Source organism: Primulina huaijiensis, chromosome 11 (genome assembly GCF_012295235.1).
Source record: "Primulina huaijiensis isolate GDHJ02 chromosome 11, ASM1229523v2, whole genome shotgun sequence".
Classification (NCBI taxonomy): domain Eukaryota; kingdom Viridiplantae; phylum Streptophyta; class Magnoliopsida; order Lamiales; family Gesneriaceae; genus Primulina; species Primulina huaijiensis.
The window spans coordinates 24,332,025-24,356,279 of record NC_133316.1 but is presented as its reverse complement, the minus strand read 5'-3'; the positions used below and the strand labels follow the sequence as shown (position 1 = coordinate 24,356,279).

General features: G+C 34.9%; 5 protein-coding genes across 15 annotated transcripts; 2 read left to right on the top strand and 3 right to left on the bottom strand.

The window, feature by feature from the left end:
* The first annotated feature begins 297 nt into the window (after window positions 1-297).
* Window positions 298-1,853, top strand: LOC140988834 (CBS domain-containing protein CBSX5-like). Its single transcript, XM_073457910.1, has 2 exons — window positions 298-689; window positions 1,031-1,853. The coding sequence occupies exons 1-2, from the start codon at window positions 364-366 to the stop codon at window positions 1,851-1,853; spliced, it is 1,149 nt and encodes a 382-aa protein (XP_073314011.1). The 5' UTR covers window positions 298-363.
* LOC140988835 (uncharacterized) lies at window positions 1,464-5,131 on the bottom strand. 7 transcript variants are annotated; one of them, XR_012177376.1, is made up of 4 exons: window positions 3,060-5,131; window positions 2,717-2,843; window positions 2,439-2,619; window positions 1,464-1,796 (listed from the first exon to the last, which is right to left on the bottom strand). XR_012177376.1 is itself a non-coding variant. In XM_073457914.1 (3 exons), coding segments are annotated over exons 1-3 (447 nt in total). In that variant the 5' UTR covers window positions 3,411-5,131; the 3' UTR covers window positions 1,464-1,795. The 7 variants fall into 7 exon arrangements, 4 of the variants coding, with proteins under 4 accessions (XP_073314015.1, XP_073314014.1, XP_073314012.1 ...); XM_073457914.1 differs by lacking the exon at window positions 2,717-2,843 and having other exon boundaries at window positions 2,439-2,533; XR_012177375.1 differs by lacking the exon at window positions 1,464-1,796 and having other exon boundaries at window positions 2,484-2,619; window positions 2,717-2,800.
* Window positions 5,132-6,129: 998 nt separating this feature from the next.
* Window positions 6,130-9,191, bottom strand: LOC140988093 (endonuclease 4-like). Of its 2 annotated transcripts, none has more exons than XM_073457010.1 (10): window positions 9,069-9,191; window positions 8,869-8,987; window positions 8,302-8,482; window positions 8,055-8,156; window positions 7,925-7,980; window positions 7,680-7,763; window positions 7,144-7,236; window positions 6,913-6,974; window positions 6,716-6,789; window positions 6,130-6,471 (listed from the first exon to the last, which is right to left on the bottom strand). In XM_073457010.1, the coding sequence occupies exons 2-10, from the start codon at window positions 8,983-8,985 to the stop codon at window positions 6,347-6,349; spliced, it is 894 nt and encodes a 297-aa protein (XP_073313111.1). In that variant the 5' UTR covers window positions 8,986-8,987; window positions 9,069-9,191; the 3' UTR covers window positions 6,130-6,346. The 2 variants fall into 2 exon arrangements, with proteins under 2 accessions (XP_073313111.1, XP_073313110.1); XM_073457009.1 differs by having other exon boundaries at window positions 8,869-8,990; window positions 9,067-9,184.
* A 536-nt stretch (window positions 9,192-9,727) lies between these two features.
* Window positions 9,728-15,139, top strand: LOC140988092 (uncharacterized). Its single transcript, XM_073457008.1, has 6 exons — window positions 9,728-10,031; window positions 10,326-10,505; window positions 14,006-14,087; window positions 14,174-14,281; window positions 14,381-14,539; window positions 14,741-15,139. Exons 1-6 carry the CDS (start codon window positions 9,777-9,779, stop codon window positions 14,938-14,940), a joined length of 984 nt encoding a protein of 327 aa, XP_073313109.1. The 5' UTR covers window positions 9,728-9,776; the 3' UTR covers window positions 14,941-15,139.
* On the bottom strand, window positions 15,139-24,148 carry LOC140988091 (beta-galactosidase 6-like). 4 transcript variants are annotated; one of them, XM_073457003.1, is made up of 20 exons: window positions 23,868-24,148; window positions 23,670-23,794; window positions 23,473-23,568; window positions 23,030-23,142; window positions 22,811-22,877; window positions 22,620-22,712; window positions 21,996-22,139; window positions 21,782-21,870; window positions 21,570-21,675; window positions 21,388-21,475; window positions 20,663-20,781; window positions 20,206-20,370; window positions 19,342-19,541; window positions 18,950-19,056; window positions 18,229-18,338; window positions 17,699-17,806; window positions 17,439-17,552; window positions 16,112-16,323; window positions 15,671-15,998; window positions 15,139-15,325 (listed from the first exon to the last, which is right to left on the bottom strand). In XM_073457003.1, the coding sequence occupies exons 2-20, from the start codon at window positions 23,709-23,711 to the stop codon at window positions 15,215-15,217; spliced, it is 2,412 nt and encodes an 803-aa protein (XP_073313104.1). In that variant the 5' UTR covers window positions 23,712-23,794; window positions 23,868-24,148; the 3' UTR covers window positions 15,139-15,214. The 4 variants fall into 4 exon arrangements, with proteins under 4 accessions (XP_073313104.1, XP_073313103.1, XP_073313106.1 ...); XM_073457002.1 differs by having other exon boundaries at window positions 23,891-24,148; XM_073457005.1 differs by having other exon boundaries at window positions 23,030-23,125; window positions 23,891-24,148.
* Between the last annotated feature and the right edge of the window lie 107 nt (window positions 24,149-24,255).

The window sequence follows — 24,255 nt, the reverse complement described above, 5'->3', positions numbered from 1 at the left end:
TTAATCTGTGAGACGGGTCAACCCTACCGATATTCACAATAAAAAGTAATATTCTTATCATAAAAAGTAATATTTTTTCATGGATGACACAAATAAGATATTCGTCTCACAAAATATGACCCGTGAGAGCGTCTCACACAAGTTTTTGCCTATTTTCTTTATTGCGGTTGATTGTCGAGTATTCTTATAATTAATTTTTTTTTCCTTATAAGAATTAGGTTTATCTATTTAAATAATTAGTCATATTTATTTTAGTGATAAATAATATCCATTGGAACGAGGATGATACATAATTTTCATTTATTTCCGGAAATCTAGCATATCTTATCTCCCTCCCTATTCATTTGGATTTCAGATCACTGCATGGCAGTGAAATTTTTTAACCAAGTTGTATCGGAATTGTGCTTAGGAAAGCCGGAACTGTTTGGGATCACGGCGACCGACACCGTTTACAATGCACTGACGGTATTAAAGAGGTCCGAAGATACATACATCAGCGTGTGGGAAAGCGGCGAAGAGCTCGCCATTCGTTCCTCTTTGTGCATAGGGAAAATTTGCATGACGGATGTAATTCTCTTTCTTTGTAGAGAGGAAAATTTGGTGGATCCATTTAAGGCTTTTGAGTCTCCTGTATCTCAAATTTTATCCCAAGGAGTTTCCGTGATCACGCATTTGGATTCCAATTCCAGGTTTGCCTTCTTTGATATGATCAGGATAAAATTTCTAAGAAGATATACATTTACTTGATTCAAAAAGATTGGTTTATGATTTTATAAAATCATTGAAGCAACGGGTCAACAAATTCTTGAAGCCGTGATACATTGATGTGTGATTTTCTGATTTTCAATTGGTTTATCATTAAAATATACAAAAATTTTACGTCATCAAGTTTCTTCCATGTTTATTTTAGAATATGAAAATTTGGAAAAAAATTCCACTCAAATCGTTTTAGTTTTGTCAATCATCAAAGCAAGAATAATTTTTTACTTGCCCTGAGTTGTACTATCGTGTACCGTTCCTGAACTTTCAGCTTGCTGGAGGCAATAGATCACATACTTGAAGGCACCCACAATCTAGCGATTCCAATACAGAACCACAGGATTTCCGGTTCAAGAAAGAAGTTCCTCAGCAATGGCCGTGGATACTGTTGGTTAACGCAAGAGGATGTTGTCCGTTTCCTTCTAAATTCCATCCGAGTCTTCTCCCCGATCCCATCTTTCGCCATCAGTTCCATCAACATCATTGAACACAATATCATGACAGTGTATCATAAAGAACCTGCGTCCTCAGCAGCGGGATACTTTAACCGTGCCCTTGACAAACAAACATCCGTTGCCGTTGTTGATGAAAAACACAGGTTAATAGGCGAGATCTCACCCTTCAAACTAGCCTGCTGCAATGAAACAGCAGCAGCCGCCATAACCGCCCTCTCAGTCGGTGATCTCATGGCTTATATCGATTGCAGATGCCCACATGAAGACTTAATTCAGTTAGTGCGGATAAGGCTACTAAAGAGAAATTTGGCACGAATGTCGGACTTGATGGATGAGTTCTTTCATTCTTCAGTATATTCTTCATCTTCTAATTGCTCCTCTGACGATGAATCTGGGCTACGTAGGAATTGGGGATCAGGTCGAAACTGTCCACAGAGGAGCTGGGTCATAGCCTGTAGCCCTGACAGTTCTTTGGTGGCAGTGATGATCCAGGCTCTAGCTCATCGGGTTAGTTGCGTGTGGGTTGTGGAGGATGATTACACCTTGGTTGGGGCAGTAACATTTGCAGGAATCTTGAAAGTTCTACGGAGTTTCGCAGGATGCAAGCAAAACAAACCAGAGAAGGATAATTATATTTAAGCAATGATCATTTTAAGAGATTTACTACCTCAGTTACAAACTTTAAATATATAATTCATTGAGCAAAAAATATAGTTTAATCTTGAATAAGTTGACAGTTAAAACGGGTACGTTATCACTGGGGACGAACACAAAACAAAGAGCAAAATGACCATAAAGCACTTCCCTCTAAGGATGCATATATGTGTAGAGAAATAAGTAGATTCAACATGATGGTAATGACTATGAGCAGAGGAGATAAAATTACCTTAAACAATGCTTAATATACCAACTCCGCAAATTAGATAAAATCCTAATGTCCACCAAAAAGATCAAGAACGGTAGACATTCTTGACCAAAAATGCTTGTCCTCATTCATCAGTATAGAGTTCTATGGACATTTTATCAGGACATTATTACAGGAACTATTTTATGTTCACTGTGATCTGATTCCATTAAAATTAAAATGTTTGGTATTCCATATTCTTGGCATAAATAGTTATATGAAAATAGTTAAACAAGGAGGTGAAAAAGAGTTTAGACGCCAAAAGTCTGATTAACGGCAATATGCATCCCCCAAAATTTTTCAACCATTGCTAACTGTACCAATGATCAAGCTTAGATACGCAAGACGACAAAGCCTCTTGTAACTGTAGATTTCCTGAATCCATGTGAAGTGCATCTTCACACAAGCATCTGGCCTGTTGCAGCAACTTCACCTTCTCTATACTTCTCCCAGGTCTTAGCCTAGACCTGTCTAGCAATGCTGCACCCCATTTTAAAAGTGCTGAAATAAACAAGTGCCATATTAATTATGTGATTATATACTCTGACGTTTTGTTCGGTCAGAAAGATTAGAGGCAATAATTAGCAAGAAAGCATACTTCAGCAGGTTTACAATACCATCAGGTGCATAATCATTGCAGGTGCATAATCATTGCTTCTGGACATCAGGGCCTCAAATTTATCTGTTGCAGCCATGAACACTTGGTCAGCATCACAGGCGGTAATCTAAAATATTGAGGAAAATCTTGAGTAAATAAATTCCAAGAGTGTCTTCTAACAAGTGGAGAGATTTATAGAACAGGTAGCATCATGTTAATTCATGCGATATATCAAGTTTCTTTCATAGCAACATTAATTTCCCATACTATGCAAGAGACATGATACAAAACAATCAAACTTATTATAAAAAGAAAAGTTGCTGGTGTTGAGGGCGGTGCTCACCAGTCCTATATCTGCAATCAACTGTGCATGAAATGAAAGGGCAAGTCCCCAATTATATAAGGCTCTCATAGCATTCCCTTCAATGGACAAGACCAATTTGTACTTTCTTCCTGCCTTAATGAGTAACTCTTCACATTCTTCACAAACGTCCACAATAGTCAACTTGATCTTTTCTTTACCAGCAAGATGATCGTCAAACCTCTTTGGTACTTTCATGCCCTCCTCAATCGAAAATGGATATTTTCTCGCAAGCTGGGATCTCAACTTTCGGCTGATCCTCAGTTTAAGTTCTCCGTGAAGAGGATACGTATTCCCCAACTTTTCCACAGCCACTAAACTCATTGGCCTCATTTTCTATTGCTTTTGAAAGTATTAGTGCAGATTTATACAGTGCATTCTCTGAGCAATCACGATCAACTTGATGCCTTAAACATCTCTTAGCTTCTTTAAATAGATTATTAGCTTCACTAAGATATCTACCGAATTCCAAATTATCAACGATTGATGATGGAGCGGAACCTAAAGCATTCATATGTGCAGACTCTTCACTAGTGAAGGAAGGTTGCTTTCGTGGACGGGATGTATCCCCTTTAAAAGAACTCCAAAACTCTCTTCGGCCCTTACCTGTGCATTCAGATTGCCAATAATTTTTATCCCTAGTTTCAAGTTTCTGTAGATGACCAAATGAACTTGCGGTTTCTATATGTTTCATACTGATGATAAAATCCTCGGAATTATAAGAATTATGGCGAAGTGATGAATTATGAAGAAGTGACATTGCTTCCGGATCATAATCTTTAATATAAACTTGTTTGTCATTCACCAGTCTTGATTTGTTGCTGCAATAACTATAGCCAGTCTGGTTGAAAACTAATTTGGTGGTGCCAATTTTGTCAGGTAATTTTTTCTTCCGATATTCAAAAACCTCATTTTTCACTCCTGTCCCAACAACATAATTGTCATCATTATTTTGACTTCTAACAGTTGCATCAAAAGGGTTAGAAACAATTCTTGCTGTTTTATCTTCCAGTGTTCCATTCATTATAGAATTCAGATTTCTCTCTTTGATGGAAGCAGATTAAATATTGGCTTCCTTTCGATTAATCACCTTCCCATCCACCACTTCTCCGTAGCCCAATTCTTCCAATTTATCAGTCTTTGAGCCAACAGGCTTCCCTCCAAATAATCCACCGATAATTTGAGAAATATTAATGCCATTTTCACCATATTTCTTCCTTGTCGTGCTCAACTCAGGACAGGAATTCACCTCCTTTATTTTGTCACCACGTAGGATACTCTGTATACAACTTTGTACTACATCTACTGCATTTACAAACGCGGTATCACTGGATTCTTTAACATCTAGGTATCCTTCTAAAACACTAACAGTAACTTGATTGCATTCAATTCTTCTACTAATATCATTCTTGAGGTTCACAACTTTGGCATTGTAACCATTTAAATTATCGACCAAGTTCCATAATTTCTCAATGAAACAATTATATGTTTCTTCCATAAGCTTTCTTCTATTTCCATCGAGTTTTGATTTTTTCAGCTGACCGGCTTTAACCAACCCACCGAAAATCCAATAGCAAATACAACTGCACATGCTGGAAATACAGCAATGGTGGAAACCTTACCCTAGAGATCGCCAAGGCACAAACAAAACCAAAGAGATACACAAATACATACTTTCTAACACCAATTCCAATGGACTTCAGAACACTGTCGAGCAGATTTGACCCACCAGAGTGGATCGTACTACCTCCGTTCTGCAACAAATCAACCCAGCCAGAATAAGTTAGAGAGTGATGATGCGCTGCGGAGGAGAAACACAGAGTGTTGAAGGAATTCAATGTTTTCTGTGGTGATTTCTGATAAAGATCCGACTTTTATTGCTAAGAGGGGAGAAAAATACAGAAGGAAGACGTGCGGGACCAATTCGAAGACGGATATTTTGCAAGTAAGGGTTTCCACGTTGGTGATTGGATTAATCATTTCAACACATCGCCATTGATCATCTGCATTCTGGTAACTTCTGCATGATTCTTCGCTTTCTGATTCTTTTGGTTTGCCAATTGTTATTTAAAAAAAATAAATAATAATTTATTTAGAAACTTGAATTTCTGATTATTAAAAAAAGTGTGTAAAAGAAACGTCAGAAATTGTTTTACATAAATAAATGGATTGAATGAAAATTAATGACTACTAATTTGTTCTCGAAAAGGAGAGGGATATAATTTTCTGTATATTTTAGTCATGAGTATAACACCCTTTAAATACAATCACCATATCAACAAATAAAAAGAAAATATTAACCTATAAAATCAATTCGAACATGTTTGAGTTTGGTTCGAATTCGATAAACTAAATAAGAATCAAATATTTTTCGAGTCGGCTACATTCGTTTATACTGTCAAGGTTAGAACACCATTTTGTGCAAATGGAACTATCTTGGTCAACCATTATGGAAATGGTGTTGCATTGTGAACGATGCTTGTTTTTATTTTTTTGGAAGACTGTAACATCAAGTGTCCATTAAAATCAAAGGACATTTTTTACTTTCCTTTAACGAGAATACAATAAATCGCTCGAGCCCTGAGAATGTTTCATTCTGAATGCAATGGCAGAGGCTATTACAAATGTTACTACACAAATGATTTTTTTTAGGAAATAGATTCATGTGTTGTTCGTATATAAGTAGTCGATAGCACATATATCTCCAATGCAAATTAAAAACTTGTTAGTCGACATAAATAAATATCAAACAGTAAAAGTGTAAAACTAAAGGAGAAATAAACACGATCACATGCTTTATATTTATTCACAGACACCACTTTTCGGGAAACATAAGACTCAACTTACTAATCTCTTCTTGATTGACTCGAGTTCTAAAATAATTATATTATCAATAATCTATCAATTTACTATCTCAATATTATATATATTTATTATCATATCTCACAACCTAAGCACTGTTTATGTAAATATATGTACATTATAATTTCATAGGAATATATTTTTCTTTCCATGAAATTTTGTGAACACAAGATTAATTAAGCTACAAAAATTCTTAAAAAGCTAATAAAATTAATCTCATTTAGCATATACTTCACATATACCCATATCAGTTAACATTAATGATATGAAATAAAACCACATAATTTATCCTTAAAAAACTACATAATTTATCAATGACAAGGCCAGAAGGTTGCTAAATAAATGTGATTTCTCTTCTGGGACATATGGAAAGATGCAACTCTTCTCTATCACCCAGTGATATATCTTCATTCTTTTGCGACTAACATATGGGTGGAAAATGAGAAAATACGGTTGAGAATAGCTGCCAAACGAACCCCACTTTGGGCCAGTCTCGTCTCGACGACTGGCAGTCGGCTGAGGAAGTATTCGTCTGCTCAAAATGGAAGCAGAAACAAATACGGGGTTATAGAATTACCATTCTAAGTCGGTCCATGATAGAAGTTCGGGATTCTTATAATTTCTGTACAGTACAAAGATGCTGGAGTCTTTTTTAAATATCAAGAAGTGGTTTACTGTTTATCTCACAAAAGTGGAACAAAACCAATGAAGACTACTAGTCAATTGAGATGTATCCGGAAAACAAATCAATGAGAAACGGAAGCAAGGATCTGTACCTTCTAACGTGCTTCCAGGACTGGCGTTTCTGTATGCAAATTTACATGCTAAATTGATGCTTTCAGAAGCATAACTGCAATAGGAGCGATACAATCGTATGAAATGAGATTAAAAAAAATGGCATAACGGCAGACAAAAAACAAGGTTCCGAGGGAGAGGACTATGAGGTGGTCAAGTGTATGGTATGGTACTCAACGTATCTGGACAAACCGTCTCATTGCAATTCTGCCAAGATGATTCATCATCAAAATATTGATCCTATTTTCCAGTTAGACAAGAGAAAATGAAAGAGTCACGGTGAGTTAAAAACTGATTAGATTAAAGGAACGGCATAAAAAATTACAAGGTATATTTCTTGCAGCAATATTGAGCACAACATAGTATCTTACTATCTGCCATGACAAAATAGAGAATTTCATGAATATACCGTGATATTGATCTGAATTGATTGAATCATTGTAGAGAGTTCAGAGTTATAAAATTTCTTTACGGCAGATTCAATTATCATATCATCCCACACCTGAAATAACATGAATATAATACATGAGCATACACGTATATCAAACAATTTGACACGTTTTATGAACTTATTGAACTAACGAAATATTTGTTCAGTTCAGAAATGGAGATGTATGTAAAACAATCTGAGCTACAAAAATCATTCGACCTTCACATCTTCATCTCTTCCTCATCTAGTCAAAATACCATCACTTGAAAGAACTTATATAAATATTCCATCTGCCACTAAAAGAAGTTACGGAAAAAGGATAGATAAGCCATTTTCAGACATTTTGAAATGGTGCCGGACAACCCATTTTCATTGCCTTAGACAATAAGTACATAACATTGGCTGACTGCCATAAGTAATCTTTAAGTTTGAATCCTTTAGAGCCAATCTGAGAACAAATATGGAATAAACTGAAGATCTTCTGATATCTGATGCCATAAAATCAAGTGACTCACATGATGTAAATTTGTTTTCCTCCGGTACCAACGAACGATAATTGTGTTTCCACCTTCATCTCCTTTAAAACCAACATGCAATGGCTGCCATCCAATACAAATTTTTTTAGACACAGCAAATGACATTAGCTCTTCTGTAATAATCATTTTAGGTAGAAAATTGGAAAGTAGGTACATGGGACGGAATTTACAACTAGCAAGTAGATGTCATAACAGATGGTAAAATTTCAATAAAATGAGCTGACCTGATGCACATCGCCGACAAAATGTGATAGGAACATAAGTGCCTCTGTCAAGTTGTCTGTAATTGAAGCAATTAGATACCGAGTTCCTATATGTCGCCAATTAGTTTACGCAATTACACTTAATGCTTACACTTTATTGCTGTTAAATCTGAATCATCATTACGCCCTGACATAAGCTGCATTGTGTAATTGTAAATTGCTCCAGTGACACACCTATCTTTATGGCAATCCCCTGTGATTAACTAAGAAATGATCATTGCACAAGTATAACAAGCAGAATTAAGTATCTGACACAGAGACACAATCTTTTATGAAAATGCTTAATATGAAAAATCAAAGGCAAAATATACAAAAAAATTCGAGCAAAAGTGCTTAACTGGCATAGTCATAGTTGCAAGCGAAGTCAGGAGTATCCACGTAATGCAAACGACTACTCCAACGATAATGGCGGTCACGCCGGACCTCATCTGCCCAGGAGCAAACAGAAGCTAGATCACCCTCAGCACGCTCCGGGAGCAAGGATTTGACAGCAGCCAAAGCATTTTCTGTAAAATAATTCTACAAAAGCCAATGGCCTTCCAATTAGATTTTATTTTAAAAGATTTTTACAATACAATACAGTATATCTAATCTAAACTTTGAAAATTACAAAAATTCAAACACCAGACAACGAAACTTTGAAATTTCTTAAAAAGATTTAACCACAAACGCGCAGGCATGGAACCTGCTCGACTAAATCAAATTCCATGAAGATTAAGTTTAAAATAAGTATCAGACTCTATTAAGAACCGCTTCTTCCTAAGAGTAACACCTGCTTGCTACTGACTATAAGACATACCCTTAACAACCACCGAACGTCGACCAAAATCCATACTTCAACACGTCAAGATCCCACAATGTTCTGGCAAAGAAAAAAGTTTTAAAACATACAATTGATAATCTACCTCTGCGATCTTGCAAATAGCATAATGGCCTTCTTTCCCCCAACCATTTACTCGTAGAACTAATACCAAGAAACTGATAATCCTTCGTTTCCATCGCAGCTCGAACCCGCCGCCCATCACTGCTGTGTATCATCAAATGTCAGATTGTCCTCAATTAAAAAAATTAATAGTAAGGAAACGTAGGAAAAAATGAACTACACCGCGGTCCTCAAGAAATTCAGCGACCGGCAAAGGATATTTTCAGCTGTCAGAGCTCGCTACTCTGTTGTATGCACATGCTGATTGGACGATATTTTCTGCTGATCTATATGGTCACGTTTTTAATTAATTACGCTTCCATTTTCAAATTAATTTAATTGGGATAAAGTGCGAGTCGGTCCTTGTACTTATTTTTATTATTTATAGGTTAATTAATTTAATAAATAAACCTTTTGGATGTTATTTGAATTCTTTTGAAATCTTCTTTTGATTTGTTAAAAAAAATATACTTTTGCTTAATTCTGATATTGTTACTAAACTAATAATTTATAGAGTAGGTATCTTGTGATAGGATCTCACGAATCTTTATTTGTGAGACGAGTTAACCCTATCGATATTTACAATAAAAAGTAATATTCTTAATATAAAAAATAATATTTTTTCATTAATGATCCAAATAAGAGATTCGACCAACAAAATTGATTTATAAGATACTCTCAGAAGAGTTTTTGTGTAATTTATAAATATAAGATCCTAATCGATGTAATTTCTTTTCAGTTTTATTATCTCCTTTCTTTTTCTTTTTTGTTTTTTGGGGAAAAAAGATCATCACTTTTCTAACAAAATGAAATAATATATATGTATCCAAAATCATTATTTCCATAAATAATTAAAAGAACACTGAGACGTCAGAGAGAGAAACGAAGAAGATGAAGGCGATAGTGATTACTAGAGGAGGAGGCGGCCCAGAGGTGCTACAGTTACAAGAAGTCGAAGACCCAAAAATCAAAGACGATGAAGTTATGATTAGAATCGCAGCCACCGCAGTCAACAGAGCTGATACCCTTCAGCGGCAGGGCAAGCATCCTCCGCCTAAGGGCGACAGTCCATATCCGGGTCTGGAGTGCTCTGGAACCATTGAGGCAATCGGAAGCAACGTTCATCGCTGGAAAGTTGGAGACCAGGTTACCTTGAATTCGTTTAAAAACTTTTCGTATATGTTACTTTTATTGGCGAAATATATGTTGGATTAGACAAGAATGAATTTTTTTAATTTAAATTCCTGTTACCCGTTTCTCATTTGTGAGATGCCGAATATAAACATTGAAACTGGGTTTGGTTGAGAAAACTTTTGCTCAAAGTTGGCATGTAATACTCATGGTAAGAAAAGAAGTGTAGGAACATGAATTAAATCGTATTGGGTTGTTTCGGGATGCGATAACGGTGAAGTTTTGATGTGCAAAGGTGTGTTTGAACAGGTATGTGCTCTTGTCGGTGGAGGAGGGTACGCGCAGAAGGTTGCTGTTCCGGCTGCGCAAGTTCTTCCTGTCCCACCTGGTGTTTCTCTGCAGGATGCTGCTGGTTTTCCTGAGGTAGCTTGTACTGTTTGGTCTACTGTCTTTATGACCAGCCATCTAACCAAAGGGGAAACTGTCCTGGTAAGTTGATGGCCTTTTTTATATTTGGTACACCATCCATAATGATTGTTGTGGCCGACAATTTCTTGATTGATGAGATCTTCCACGCAAATTTTGTATTGCAATTGGAAAAAGAAGTGGGATTACGAGTTTCACAGAAAATACCACTTATTGGATTGGTAATGTAGTTGAAAATGTACAGCATTCAGTGTCACAGAATAGCTTTAGGATAAGACAGGCAAAATTCAAGCTTGTATGGAAAGAGGTTCATTGGTGTTTTATCTGCTTACAAATATATTTAACAATAACACTGTCCGAATCTGATTGCAACTTGCATGACCCATTTTTTATGATTTTGTTGCTCGTAAACTTTTCAAGATAAGCTGGCACAACATGTACAAATTCTTTTCACCAGTCGTGTTTTTGTTTCACTACTGTAGTTTTGTGATTTGATGATTGTAAGCCTTCTAGAAGCTACAATTGTTTCACAAGCATGTGAGTTCCAATGTCCATGATTTTAACTGCATTGTTTGATAATAATAATAATTATTATCTAACATACATATAAATATACCACTTTCATTTGTGAATTTCCTTATTTGTCCTTGTTTATTTATTTTATTTAATTTAAGTTAGCAAACAAATTTATAGGTTATCTTAAAGGTTTTTTTTGCAATTAATTGTTCATCTTAAATGAATTTGGACATTAATACACATTCCTCTTTCTTTATTAACTTTTATGCCAAAAAAAATTATTTAATTAAATTTTCTTGTTAATTTAAATTAGCAAATTAAATTAATATGTTATTTAGGAGTTTTTTGTAATTCATTGTCCATCTTAAATGGATTTGGACATTAATACACATTCCTATTTCTTTTTTAAATTTTAGGCCAGAAAAATTATTTATTTACATTTCTTAGCAAAATCTAACATCTAACATACATATAAATATATCATGATAATTGTGAATGTTTTAATATAATTAAATCAATAAATTTTTAATGGATTCTTTTATAATTTATTGTCTATCTTAAATGCCTTTGGATATTAATGCATGTTGAATTTATCAATTTACCCATGATTTTTTTTGTTGCTGCTAAAATTTGTTACTAAAATTAGTGTATTTCTTCATAATTGCTAATGAATATTTCATATTTATATCTTATATTTTCTTTTATTTTACATATAAATAAGTCACTTTTATAACAAATTGATTTTAAAATATGAACTAAGAAGCATCGTATATTTTGTAGATATTGAAATATGTTAAAGATTATTTGTAAGAATATTTTTTTAACGTAAAATTATTCTGTGATTGCAATTTTGCAATACTTTTCTCAAATTACTTTTGTAATGAATTATTTTTTAATTGTGGTTTTACTACTTGTACATCTCATTGCGGGGTAGAAAAACTTGTACCATATATGGGTGTAACTCGCTTTAATTTTTAAAATATAACTAATAAAATTTGTGAGTTCTTCAACTATATTTTTCAATTTTTTCATAATATTATAAACACGTTATATTATTTTTTATAAATTTTATATATTTAATTTAAGTTATTTTTACTAATTAATGTCTATAAATTTGTGAAACTCTTGATATTTTTATATAGCTGATAAGAAAAAAACTTCTAATAAAATGTTTAATATTTCAGATATAACTATAAAATAATTTTTTTAGGAACTTAAGAATTTTTTTATGTATTTAAATTAAATTTTTTAATTAATATCAATGAATTTATGAAGCTCTTGATATTTTTATGTAGATGATAAGAAATGCTAAATTTTTGACAAATTCCAATAAATTGATTTAAGTAATAATTAAATAAATAGTTACTCAACAATTTAGTGATTTCACTTATGATTCATTATGTATTATGATAATATTTTAGATAAAAAATTGTTTTTAAAATTAAAGTTTCTATTATTATATATTTTGTTATCAATTTTCAATTGCGTTCTAAACATAATACAAAATATGATTATATTAACATTATTCTATTACGAAATCATCATATATAATATATTATTTGTTATACTGTTTGTTCTTTTCAACCTATTAATTAATTTCTAATTGTATATGATGAAATTACATACATAAAAAACAATTTTTTCTCTTTTCTACATATTAATTAATTTAGCATTATATATGATGAATTTATATATATATAAGCTATTTTTCACATTTCAAAATAACAAAATTGTTATTTAATATTACTCACTTAATAAATTAACTAAGTTATGTTTACCAATTCATTGTGCATTATTATTATGATTGCAATTTAATGAAGCATAGGTGAGGACATATAGTGGTCACCCTAACAATTAATATTTGTGTTTAAATTATTATTAGTAATTAAAACTACTTTGTGTTCGATGAAATTATTTGATCAGTGAGAATAAATTTGATTTAAAAAAATGATTTCTAGAATGTAAAATAACAACTATATCATATTTGTTAGGTGCAATAATTGTTTATGTAAGGTATAACAATCGAAATGTGACGTTTGAATTGTTTTACGATTTTAAAAGATTTTAGTTAATGTTGCATTGTTATCCTGGTTATAACCTTTGGTAAAGCGGCAAATGCATGATCCTACAATTGGCATATATAAAAGTCAAAGTCATGAGATCAATTCTCATATATTGCAATTAGTGTAATTATTGATATTGTTGGAGTGCAATAATTGTCTTTGTTGGATACATCGATCGAATCATGATGATTAAGCTACTATACAGTTTAAAATATTTGAGTTGATGTGTAATATCTATTCTAAAAAAAGAAAAAGTTAAACAAAATTCGCAAGGAGTTAAAAGTTAGCAAAAACACAATTGACATTTAACTTAATAACAAGTTTAGGGGTTTTATTTTAACATCATTATGATAATTTAGTTAATTAAGAGAATTTTATTTGACAGTCACTATATGCACTCCATTTAAATACATTGTGATTTTGATTTTAGAAAAATTTACTATTCTCTTAATTTTATTTTTATTGTTTTCTATTGTGAATGATATTTGGATGAAAATTATCTTTGTTAATTTGAGAGAGCTGTCATTATGTTATAATCATGTAAATTGAAAAATGTTATATAAATAAGTGAATATATTTGATTTATCATTATGATGTATTTTTATTTATTGTGTTTTGATATATTTAGATCAATAAATACTCATAAACAAGATGTTATTTAAACGATTTTAAAAATTATTTAAATCTTCTTAGTATATATTTCATTATTAATCACCCACGTGCATGGTACGTGATCATTCCTAGCTATTATAAATGTGTCAATATAAAACAGAGAGACAAAGGTCGTCTGTGGAACTTAATAACATAAGCTATGAAGTTTTCTTCTGAAAAAAATGCGCCCATCCTTCTTTTCTTGGAGCTTGTATCTACTAATGTGGAAGGACACTTATTGATATAATATTATGTTTAGGAGAAGTCCTTATACGCACTCATCCAAGTTAGTAAAAACATTCCCGTAAGCTAAAAATCAGCAAATAATTTCAGATACATGGAGGCTCCAGTGGAATCGGAACATTTGCAATTCAACTGGCCAAACACCTCGGTGTCAAAGTTTTCATTACTGCAGGTTATGTACCTAGTTCAGTTCCATCAACCCCGTATAATAATGATGTCTATCGTACCACTTATGGCTTTGTTGATTTTTCTATACAGGAAGCGAGGAAAAACTTGCTGCTTGCAAGGACCTAGGAGCTGATGTCTGCATCAACTACAAGACAGAGGACTTTGTTGCACGAGTGAAGGAAGAAACTAGCGGAAAAGGTCAAAAATATATATGTGTCTCTTGTTCATTAATCTTACATTTATTTCTTGTCTTTCTGTTCAAGTCGGCAAATCTAACTTGCAAGTTTTCAATTGCAGGTGTTGATGTTGTACTTGATAACATCGGAGGTTTGTATCTGCAGAGGAACCTGGAAAGTCTAAATTATGATGGAAGGCTATTCATAATAGGTTTTATGGGTGGAGCAGCAACGGAAGTAAACCTTTCAAGTTTGCTCGTAAAACGCCTTACAGTACAGGGTATCATGCTTAAGCCTTCGTCAGATTTATTTATTTCTTATATCCACCACTAGACGTTCCAATTAGTATCATATGTATGGCAATCCCCTATATTTCTTATAGAAAAAGGATGAATCTTGACAGTCTTAAGGTTTCCATAATAAACTGCAGCGAAGCACAAATTTTAACTTAGTAATTTAACAGTGTCAATTTTGTTTGCAGCTGCTGGCTTGCGTAGCAGGAACCCGGAAAACAAAGCTAATATTGTGAGTGAGGTGGAGAAAAATGTCTGGCCAGCGATTGCATCTGGCAAGATAAAACCAGTTGTGTACAAGTCCTTTCCATTAGAAGAAGCTGTTGAGGCGCACCGATTACTTGAAAGCAGCAAGCATATAGGAAAGATTCTTCTCCTTGTTCAGTAAAGGCGAGGTCCTCAGCCTTATATGGTTTCAGTAGGTTTTCCAAATCAGTGATACGCAAAATAATGGCAAGTTAAATGTGGCTCTTCAAATACTATGGGTGTACTAGTCCAGTTAATTTGTTTGTCTTAAATGTGAATGTCACTTCTGTTGAACAAGAATTTTGAACTGTTCATTTCGTTCATGAATTTTGAAAATACAACAGACTCTTTAAAAAGAACACACATACACCATTTAATTCCAGCTGGTCAAGCAAACATTTGATGTATAAGCCGTCTCAAGCCATGCATAGAGCTTCAATTGCCAAGTTTTTCACCATATTTGGACACGCCCCACCAAGCTTAGCTGTGGAGACAGGAATCGAACAACCCTGCTTGCCGATACAGACCTGTGGAATAACTCGAACACTTCAACAATTTTTTTTTTACTTCTTACCTCATCGTTCAAAGGCAACAAAGAATTTTTCTCTTTAAAAGGATAATTGAGTCGCAACATGGAGCTTTTTGATTGTCTCATCACACTGGTAGAATTTCAACTTCAATGCGACCAAGGTTTTAGCTGTTTTCCTTATCGATTGCGCAGAAGACTGCTTCCATAATATCGCGAACTGGGTTATTTGAACAACATACAGAGGAGCTATACCAAATCTAATCTAGGCAGATCTTACAATTATCAAGAAAATCATGACCCTAACATTACATATTCTCCATGTAAGCTTAAAGCGTGGCTTTACCTGGTGCACGATAGCTGACACATTGGTATGACAGCTCCCGTGAACGAATGCTCCACACTTTCCTTCAGGATTTCCAAAGCTAGCGAAAAGAATCGAGACAATGTGCCATCCCTGTTCACAGGCCAGTTGAAGATGTGGGGTTCTGGATACAAAGCCCAATCTTTGTTCCCATGCATCTGCCGGTGGAAGATCGTCCTCAGACACACGGCCACATAAAACTTGACCCTTTTGAGTTAAAAACGAGATTGTGGAAGGGTCGCCGCCGAGTTCTTCATGAATGACAAGTAAATTCTCACCAGGTTGTAGCCAAGAGCGTGGCACGTGATACCTGTATTCAAAAAGCATGTTCACAGTTCAGTTGATTTCATAGGGAACCTTGTATCAAAATAAAGCTCCAATGTATACGATAACTTGAAACAGAAGATTTATACTTCTACGTACAATGTTTGGGCAGGTTGACCACACTTCTTCAGACATTTGGATGCATCATAAGTTCCTCTGTAGTCACAATTCTCTGAACATCCAGTTGATGGCGAGAGAAAAGAAGACCAATATCGACCTATATCCAGACCGTTCACCCATGCTCGACCCTTCCCCATGCCAGCAAGATTCAATGACACAGGACCCTTTCCTTCTGGAGCGAAGAATGTAGTCTGAGAATCAGACATTGAATGTCAAATCAAGCATGATATGTATTTGTGTTCATGTTTCTTTAGGGGGAATAGAACCATCATAGTTGTCAAAGGCGAGCGCCTCTCGCCACCAGGCGCGGGCGTTTCCCCAGGCGCAATGATTTACAAAGGCGAGCCCAGGCGCGCGCCTCGGCTTGCCTTGGAAGGGCTCTCGGACGCGCCTGAGATTGCCTTTTTTTTTTAAAATTCAGTGACAGAGAAGTTGCATTTGAAAATGCAACTTCTCTGTTTTTTTTTTAATATTAATTTAAAATTAATTTAAAATGTAAAAAGCCCAACCCAACCTTAAACCCTAGCAGCCCAGTTAACAAATTAAATATCATAAGGCGACAAGAGCAGAAGTGTGCAGACTGCAACAGAATTACAGAAGCCAACAACGTGACAACGTGAATAAGAGAAAGGCCAAGAACCATTTATTGAAGAAAGCTCAGGTATCAGTTCTAGGGACTCTGATGATTCGATGGAAGAAGATGAACTTGATTTGGATGATTGAAGAATTTTAATCGTGTTACTTATTATAATGAACTTATTAATTATTTGTGGTTTTGTGTGACATTGTGACTTAATTATTTCATATTTTAATATATTATTCTAAGATAAATATATTTTTTTAAAAAATAAATAATGTGCGTCTTGCTTCGGTAAGGCGCGCGCCTCGCCTTGCGCCTCAGGCTCCAGAGCCCTTATGTGCCTCGGTGCGCCTTGCGCCCTTGACAACTATGAGAACCATAAAACAAAACGAAATAACAAAAGTTCAGGCATACCGCACAAGGCACACTCATCCTTGAATTCTTGCGTTTTCACAATTTAATTACTGATCTAAGCACAACTATACTATTGAACCAAGAGAATACAAGGAACATAATTGATAGTCAGGCGTGGTTTGCATTTTCTTTATCAAATCACGCATTCACGGGAAATCTCATTCTCTCTGACCAACTTCTTGTTGAGAAGCTACAAAATTTTTATGTTTAAAGTTGTCTGTGAAGTTACCAAGTATATAGCCTCAAATTCAATTGGAAGTAGCACAAAAGAAATAGGTAAGATAGAAACAGAAGTATGAGTTGAGCAGTTACCTTGTACCATATCAAACTTTGATTGATTGGCGTATCACTCCCCTGATGAGTCCATATTGAACTGTTGGCCATAGTTACATTTTGAAGTCCAAGGAATTCTCCCTCAAGTCCAACCTGGAATACTTCCACACTGAACGTCAAAATTTTCCACAAAAAAGAAATACTACGAAGCTGAAAGCCACAGATTAGGTGGGCTTCATCTAGAGAGAGAAGAAAAACTTTGACATAAATATGCATCATTCTGTGACAGAGTGCGTTACCTGATAGGTCCACTGCGTGGAAGAAAGATCCTCCTTCCAATATTCTGAATCAGTGACAATGACTGAATACAGTCCGGCCCCTTGTACATCAAACCATGGTCCATAATTCTGAACAACGATATTTCAAACAGAGTAAATTCTGAATTTGGTTATGATCAACAATGAGTATTGTGCCAAATTGAACATCTTTAATAATAAGGATGAGTTTGAGACAGATGGTTAGCTAACAGTCCAAGAACTCTGCCCACAAATGTGCAAAGTTGGGTTCCCAATCTTAACCTGTAGCTCAATCTACAAGGCCATGAGGGTTAACGGTGCTTATCGAATAAGAACTTCGTCATAATTCCCATGCACTAGGCCCGTCAAAAACATACACCAGAATCATTCCCAAAGCACCAAGGTCCCATCCAGGATCACATAGGATATGTGTGATGAAACACAAATTACTATAACATGAAATAGACCCCAATTCACTTGCTTATATTGAGGATTTCCAAATAGCAAAAGATCTCCAATGAAAAACCCAATACCTGTAAACCAATCATCATACTCAACACATCTAATGTGTTGCTTCCACTGCTCAGATTAACTTTAGCACTCAGCAGGAAGCTGGCATCGTCATGATTACCGAAGCTAAATGCTGGAAGAAAACAGATTGTGAAGTTATCCAATTGGGATGCTACTATTTCGACACAAAATACAAAACTAACAGGATAACCTCGACCATCAGGATAGGGAAAATACTAACTGATTATTTGCTAGTTAAAGTATCAGGAGACTTTGCCCACAGAATAAACGTTTTGCAATAAGTAACAATGTTAAAAAAATTACAAGGAACAAGACATAGATCTTCTAACATTAATGGTTTGGCCTGGTAGGCAATCATTTGTAATGCAGTTCAAAGATCATCTAGTATCCTATCCTGGTAATACACAGTGTGCTACCATTCAATTTAGCTGTGAAACAAAGTTCAAAATAGCAGATCCTTGTTTGATGCAAAAAGTATAACAATATTATATACTGAGAAACAAATAGCAAGCAATCGTATGTTCTGTAGAATATGGCCATGTTGGGCAATTCAATGTTTGGATAGACAGTGAACTATACGAATTGAAAAAATAACTAGTTTTTTTAACAAGTCTGAAGTTACAAGAGAAAATAAAGAGAGAGAAAATATCTTCTCTAGATAAAAACTCTATTTTTCAAATGCAACAAGAGTTAAAAAGTATAATCAATGTACGTTGGATTTACCTACTGGCCTTTTGTTTACAAAGAGAAGAGCTGCATGTCCCAAGCTCCCAATAAGCACGCCTACTTCTTTTGTTTTATTTTGCATAGTATTTGCATCCATGTTTATGCTGCCATAAAATGGCACACAAAATATTTATGATCCTTTTACAGGTAAGAAACTAAAATTGGACCTTCATTTCTTCTTCATAACTCTACAGATTTTCACCACCCAGGCAATTTTTTATTTTTATTTTTAAAAGGATTTCATGGTGATGGAATGTAGTGGTTGGTGTCTCTTGAATATTGACACAATTGTTTGGTAACTAGGAAAATTCAACACTGATGAACCTTCCTACTTCTAATAGTACAGACTATGACTAGTCAAAATGGAAAAGACTAATGTAGCAATTTACCTTGTTGTATACCAGAGAAAATCACTGATATCTTTTGTCGTATTTATTTGCTCCAGTAGACTGGTTGCCCCAAATGAATTATTACCCCAAATGCCCACCTTTTCTTTGTACCAACTCCAAGATGAAGATGATAACGAAGATTCATGCATGGTGACGTTCCAGGTGAAATCATTGCCATTAAGAGTTGTTTGAGAAACAACCTTTGTCCATGCCAAATGCAAGGAATAACTTCTATTAACATTTCAATCTCTAAATTGCACAATACATCCAAGATACCATTTTGAACTATACTTCATAACCAAAAAAATGAGCTAAAGAATTTTTTTGGTGTTTGCCAGCAGCGCAAAAGACACCATATAGTTGGTTCCACAGTCTAACTTTTTTAAACTCAATGCAGAGTCAACTTCAAGATAACCCTTTACGTAAATGTGCTAATCTGAGATGTGGACAGAAAGATAAAATCCGTAAAAGCTTTAGAAATCTTAATAAACTTTCACTGCCCATATCGATAATGTATTAGAAATTGCGTGAGACAACCTTTCTGTGGTTCTGATTAACGAACAAAAAGGAAACCGATGCATTATCAGAAGTCACCAAGAACACATAATAGATTATCTTTAAACCGAAAAATCACACCTTGAACTGATTGAGTGATCTCATAGTAAAGGTACAATAAAGCTCATAATTGGAATATAAATGGCCGCAAAAATTTAACCATAAGTTAAATATTCTGGCAAGCAACTAAAATAGCCTTCATCCATGTGCAAAATTACGAGGGACGAGGCGATGCGATACCTTTCATTTGAGACCTGTACCTATTCATATTAGAAAATGTAATGTATACACGAGAGAGTGATGAGATACCTTAGCCGTGTTGAATATGACATTCTTACAGTCTGGGAGAATGCTCACAGACCATGCTGGTAGAAAGTAAGATTTCCCATTGAAAATGACAGTTGCATTAGCGAAGCTACCATAATTGGCGAGAAAGGCCGCACAGTCATTGGAGGACTTGTAGTAAATATGTGCCTGATAGCAGATAACACAGTTAACTTTCAGGGATCGTGAAGATTTTTCTAGTAATTCCCACATGCTCTAATTCGGCAATCCACGAGACAATTTAAGAGATGTTCTTTATATAGTTCGCATTCCCATAGGGAAAATTTTAAAAGGGAGAAAGATGTTATAGGCAAATTATACATGGCAAATAGGATTATTGATTGCCAAGGAAAGACTATCGAACATAACAGATTTGCATTTAAAAGATAAACAAATTTATCTCTAAAGGAATGGAAAACAGCTACTGAACTACTGAACACACCTCTAGATTTACACCAAGAGACATTTGAGTTGCATTAGCGTAGACCAAATATTCCTCACACTTTTTAATTGACATGTGAAGGTCCCGCAGGTGGCCCCACTTCGGCTGATTGATAAATCCTGCATAAAAAATTGCTGTTATAGATGAAAGTGATTTAACCAGTTAGTGTTGATTGAATAGCTATCATGCGCATTCATCTTTATCCAAGAAATGTGTTCAAAAATTTGATGCATGACACAAAATTTCAGTTACAAAAGCTTCCATGTCAATTGTTCGTGTCCATTTGTGTTCGTCATTTCTACTCTCTGCCTGCAACTGGAGCTTGTTTCTCATGTATCATCACCTATATGCCATACAAAATCGAAATCTTCAGGTGTAACTGTGAAAGGTCGAGATTGTTGAGAAATCAGGGAGTTGTTCTGATGTGATGATCCCATCAATTGAAAATATTTGTTTGGCATCAGACAACATACGAATTTGAAAATATAAAAACCACAGAAAGTACCACAGCTCGATTATGTTTGGCTTTATTTTACTCCTATCTATAAAGCTTTCAATGTGGTTAAGAATTCAAACATCAAACAAAAACGCTGCTTCAGCACATTACAGAAAGAACACATGGAGGGTTTCAACAGGTATAAAACTAGTTGTAATTTCGAAGCAACCTCAATTATGTATACCCAACATAAGAATCAATTAATGGGTCAGCCAGATCAGAAATTTACCATACTCATTTATTGGGGCATCGTAGTCATAACTAGTGGCAACCAAAGGACCCCCTGCTGTTCTACCAAAGTTGGTGCCACCAAAATACTGGAAGAAGAATTGGAACAAGACATTTATCCAGATGTAATTTGTTTATCAGGTCATAAGCAGCACCTATGCGTTGCATCCTAATCAATTTTACCATGTAATAATTTTGGAAAGTTCCACCCATTTCAAAAAAGCGTGCAACAGCAAAAGCCAAGTCTTCGACAGGTCGAAAAGGAACGGCATATCCAAATGCGAGAAACCTATAAAATTATATTAGTACAAGACCCAGAAAGCTTGATAAAAAGAATAGGTATATCATGATTTCTCTACAACAATAACTTGACACAGAATTGTGTAGCTTGTTACCATCCAACATAGTTCTCAGTCCACATTTTTGGCTTGTAAGGTGAATTTGGAACAAATTGATCACAATAAAACCCATTGCAAGTGTTTATCTGCATCATTCATGTTTCCTTCGATTACACATAGCCAAAAAGCTCAGCTACAGAACCTCAAAAAACAAATAATGAACTATTTATTATATGAAACAATAGAAGACAGAAGTGATGTGATCACTTACAATTGGATCAGGTGCATCTTCCTGCGAACACATCACCCAAGGAACAGAGGTATTAAGACCAACAGCCATTTCTGCAGCCCATGCAACATATAACTCTCCGCCAATTCCATAAGCCCATTCAACATTACCATATTCATTTTCCACCTATAAGAATACATTTCCTTGGAAACATGTCCAAAAACAAATGAACACAAAGGAAGAACTCGATTTCAAAAATTCAAGATAGTTTAAAGGCAATGTGGCAAGAAGGAATCTCAATTCAATCAGCGAAGGTGAAGGAATCTATCCTTACTGCTGCACAGTTTTTCGAGTAAAAGGATAAAAGTAAGCTCTGAACTATTCCACCAATAAGATCAAGCAGGAAGATAAGCATTATTTGACATATAAAACACACTAGAGAAATATCAAACCATGCATGGGAAAATAAAGAACTTTTCAATGGCCATACAAACATTATTATTAGCATTTAGAATTGAAATAAAGCTTTCAGAGTAAAGCCAACATTGATTCTAGACGTGGCATTACCTCAGGAAAAAAACGATTTCAATAGCCAAAACATGAAATGGTTTTGAACTCACGTGCAATATACATATAAAGGCTGCTAGGTTCATAAAAAGAAGAAACCTGTGCAAGAATAATTGGCCCTCCTTGCGAAGCAAACAGATTCTCATCCTTCATCATGTTAACAATTTTCTCAAGAAAACGCTCCATTTCTTTCTGAATTGCCATTACAACATGTGTTACAGTAAATCTCACACTTGTAACAGATATCTCATGAATCTAGACTCAGTTAAACAGGAGGAACTCAAACTCACCTTGAAAAGGTCATTTGTCGTTCGAAACTGTATTCCGGGAATAAAATGCAACCAAACAGGGAATCCGCTGTTCGGAAGACACATGAAGAATTAGGGTGGAGAAAAGCATATAGATGTAGATTAAACTGTTCACAGTAGGACTTCTGAGATTACAAAGGTTTCAATTTATTCATTAATTTATAGCTCTAGATAATTGAAGAACAGAAGTCCAAGACTCACCCATAGTTCCATTCGGCACAAGCATAGGGACCAATTCGTAGATGTACAAAGAGGCCAGCTGCCTGCACATCCTTCACAAACTGTACCAGGTCGAATCTGCCTCCAAAATAGTACTGACATTTTTTAAAAGAGCCGGTGTCAGAAAAAAAGTGTGAAATAATAATGGAAAAGGAATATTTTCAAAACTGGTATCGACACGATTTTCAAAAGTGTATAATGAAGTTCCCAATTGAAAACAACAACTGAATGCATTACTCCAGCCTGACAAACTTCTTAGGGTAAAAAGATCTCTGATTTCGGCAAACTTATTTTGAACAACTCTTAGACAAAACATAAATGGATGATAATTCGAAGATAATCATGAACTTAATACGCTTTGCCAAAACTTCATATTCCCAACTACAAGAACATCCTTGTTAGAGGCGCATCACAAATATTCATACCTCTCCTCTCACCGGCTCGTGATAGTTCCAAAAGACATAGGTCTCTATCACGTCCAATCCTCCTTCTTTTGCCTTCTGAATGATATTGGGCCACACCTACAATTCACCAAAAACACAAAACACGTAATAATTTCATATCATCATTACATAAACATGTACTAAAAACAGCAAAAATAAACAAAAAGATTCAGTCTCACTTCTGGCATGGTCCGCGGATAGTGGACAGAACCCGATTGCATGATTCTCCTCTTTCCATCAATGACCACCGCCTTACTATCATACGTTACAGTCGTCGATTCCACAACATCCCAAAAATTACCTTCTAAAAACAAAATCACCAAGAAAAATAAGCGCAACATTTTCAAAATTCAATATCGATCCAAACTAGAACGAACCTGATGAATCACAAACCCCGAACCTTATATTTATCCCTTCGTGATGCCCGTAGCTGGAATTGATTTATGCAAAAATTTGTCTTTTCCGGGTTGAGATGATCCATAGAGACGAACACAATGTTGCCTTCTAATTCTTGGACTGATGCTCGCGTTTCTTGCAAGGGTGATCCTTGTCTCTCTTTGTTTTGAACAAAATTAAACAACCATTTTTTTCAAGAATCAACAAGTGATACCAACGGTCGGCCGTTGAAGAACCGAAGTGTAGGACAAAAATGCTAACCTCTAATCCCAATCCCAAAGCATTAAAATGTATACATATATATAGCATTAAAATGTGTGTGNGGTTTTGTGTGACATTGTGACTTAATTATTTCATATTTTAATATAT

Coding starts and splice junctions, on each gene's coding strand:
- LOC140988834 (XM_073457910.1), top strand. CDS start 364: ATGGCAGTGAAATTTTTTAACCAAGTTGTATCGGAATTGTGCTTAGGA. Junction 690..1,030: donor CATTTGGATTCCAATTCCAG/GTTTGCCTTCTT, acceptor CTGAACTTTCAG/CTTGCTGGAGGCAATAGATC.
- LOC140988093 (XM_073457010.1), bottom strand. CDS start 8,985: ATGGGCGGCGGGTTCGAGCTGCGATGGAAACGAAGGATTATCAGTTTC. Junction 6,790..6,912: donor GAGACGGTTTGTCCAGATAC/GTTGAGTACCAT, acceptor CTCCTATTGCAG/TTATGCTTCTGAAAGCATCA. Junction 6,472..6,715: donor TCCTGGAAGCACGTTAGAAG/GTACAGATCCTT, acceptor CATTTTGAGCAG/ACGAATACTTCCTCAGCCGA.
- LOC140988092 (XM_073457008.1), top strand. CDS start 9,777: ATGAAGGCGATAGTGATTACTAGAGGAGGAGGCGGCCCAGAGGTGCTA. Junction 10,506..14,005: donor CCAAAGGGGAAACTGTCCTG/GTAAGTTGATGG, acceptor AAATAATTTCAG/ATACATGGAGGCTCCAGTGG. Junction 14,540..14,740: donor AAAACGCCTTACAGTACAGG/GTATCATGCTTA, acceptor TTTTGTTTGCAG/CTGCTGGCTTGCGTAGCAGG.
- LOC140988835 (XM_073457911.1), bottom strand. CDS start 3,410: ATGAGGCCAATGAGTTTAGTGGCTGTGGAAAAGTTGGGGAATACGTAT. Junction 2,844..3,059: donor TGATTGCAGATATAGGACTG/GTGAGCACCGCC, acceptor TCAATATTTTAG/ATTACCGCCTGTGATGCTGA.
- LOC140988091 (XM_073457003.1), bottom strand. CDS start 23,711: ATGCAATCGGGTTCTGTCCACTATCCGCGGACCATGCCAGAA. Junction 23,143..23,472: donor ACGAGCCGGTGAGAGGAGAG/GTATGAATATTT, acceptor AAAAAATGTCAG/TACTATTTTGGAGGCAGATT. Junction 22,713..22,810: donor CGACAAATGACCTTTTCAAG/GTGAGTTTGAGT, acceptor ATGGCAATTCAG/AAAGAAATGGAGCGTTTTCT.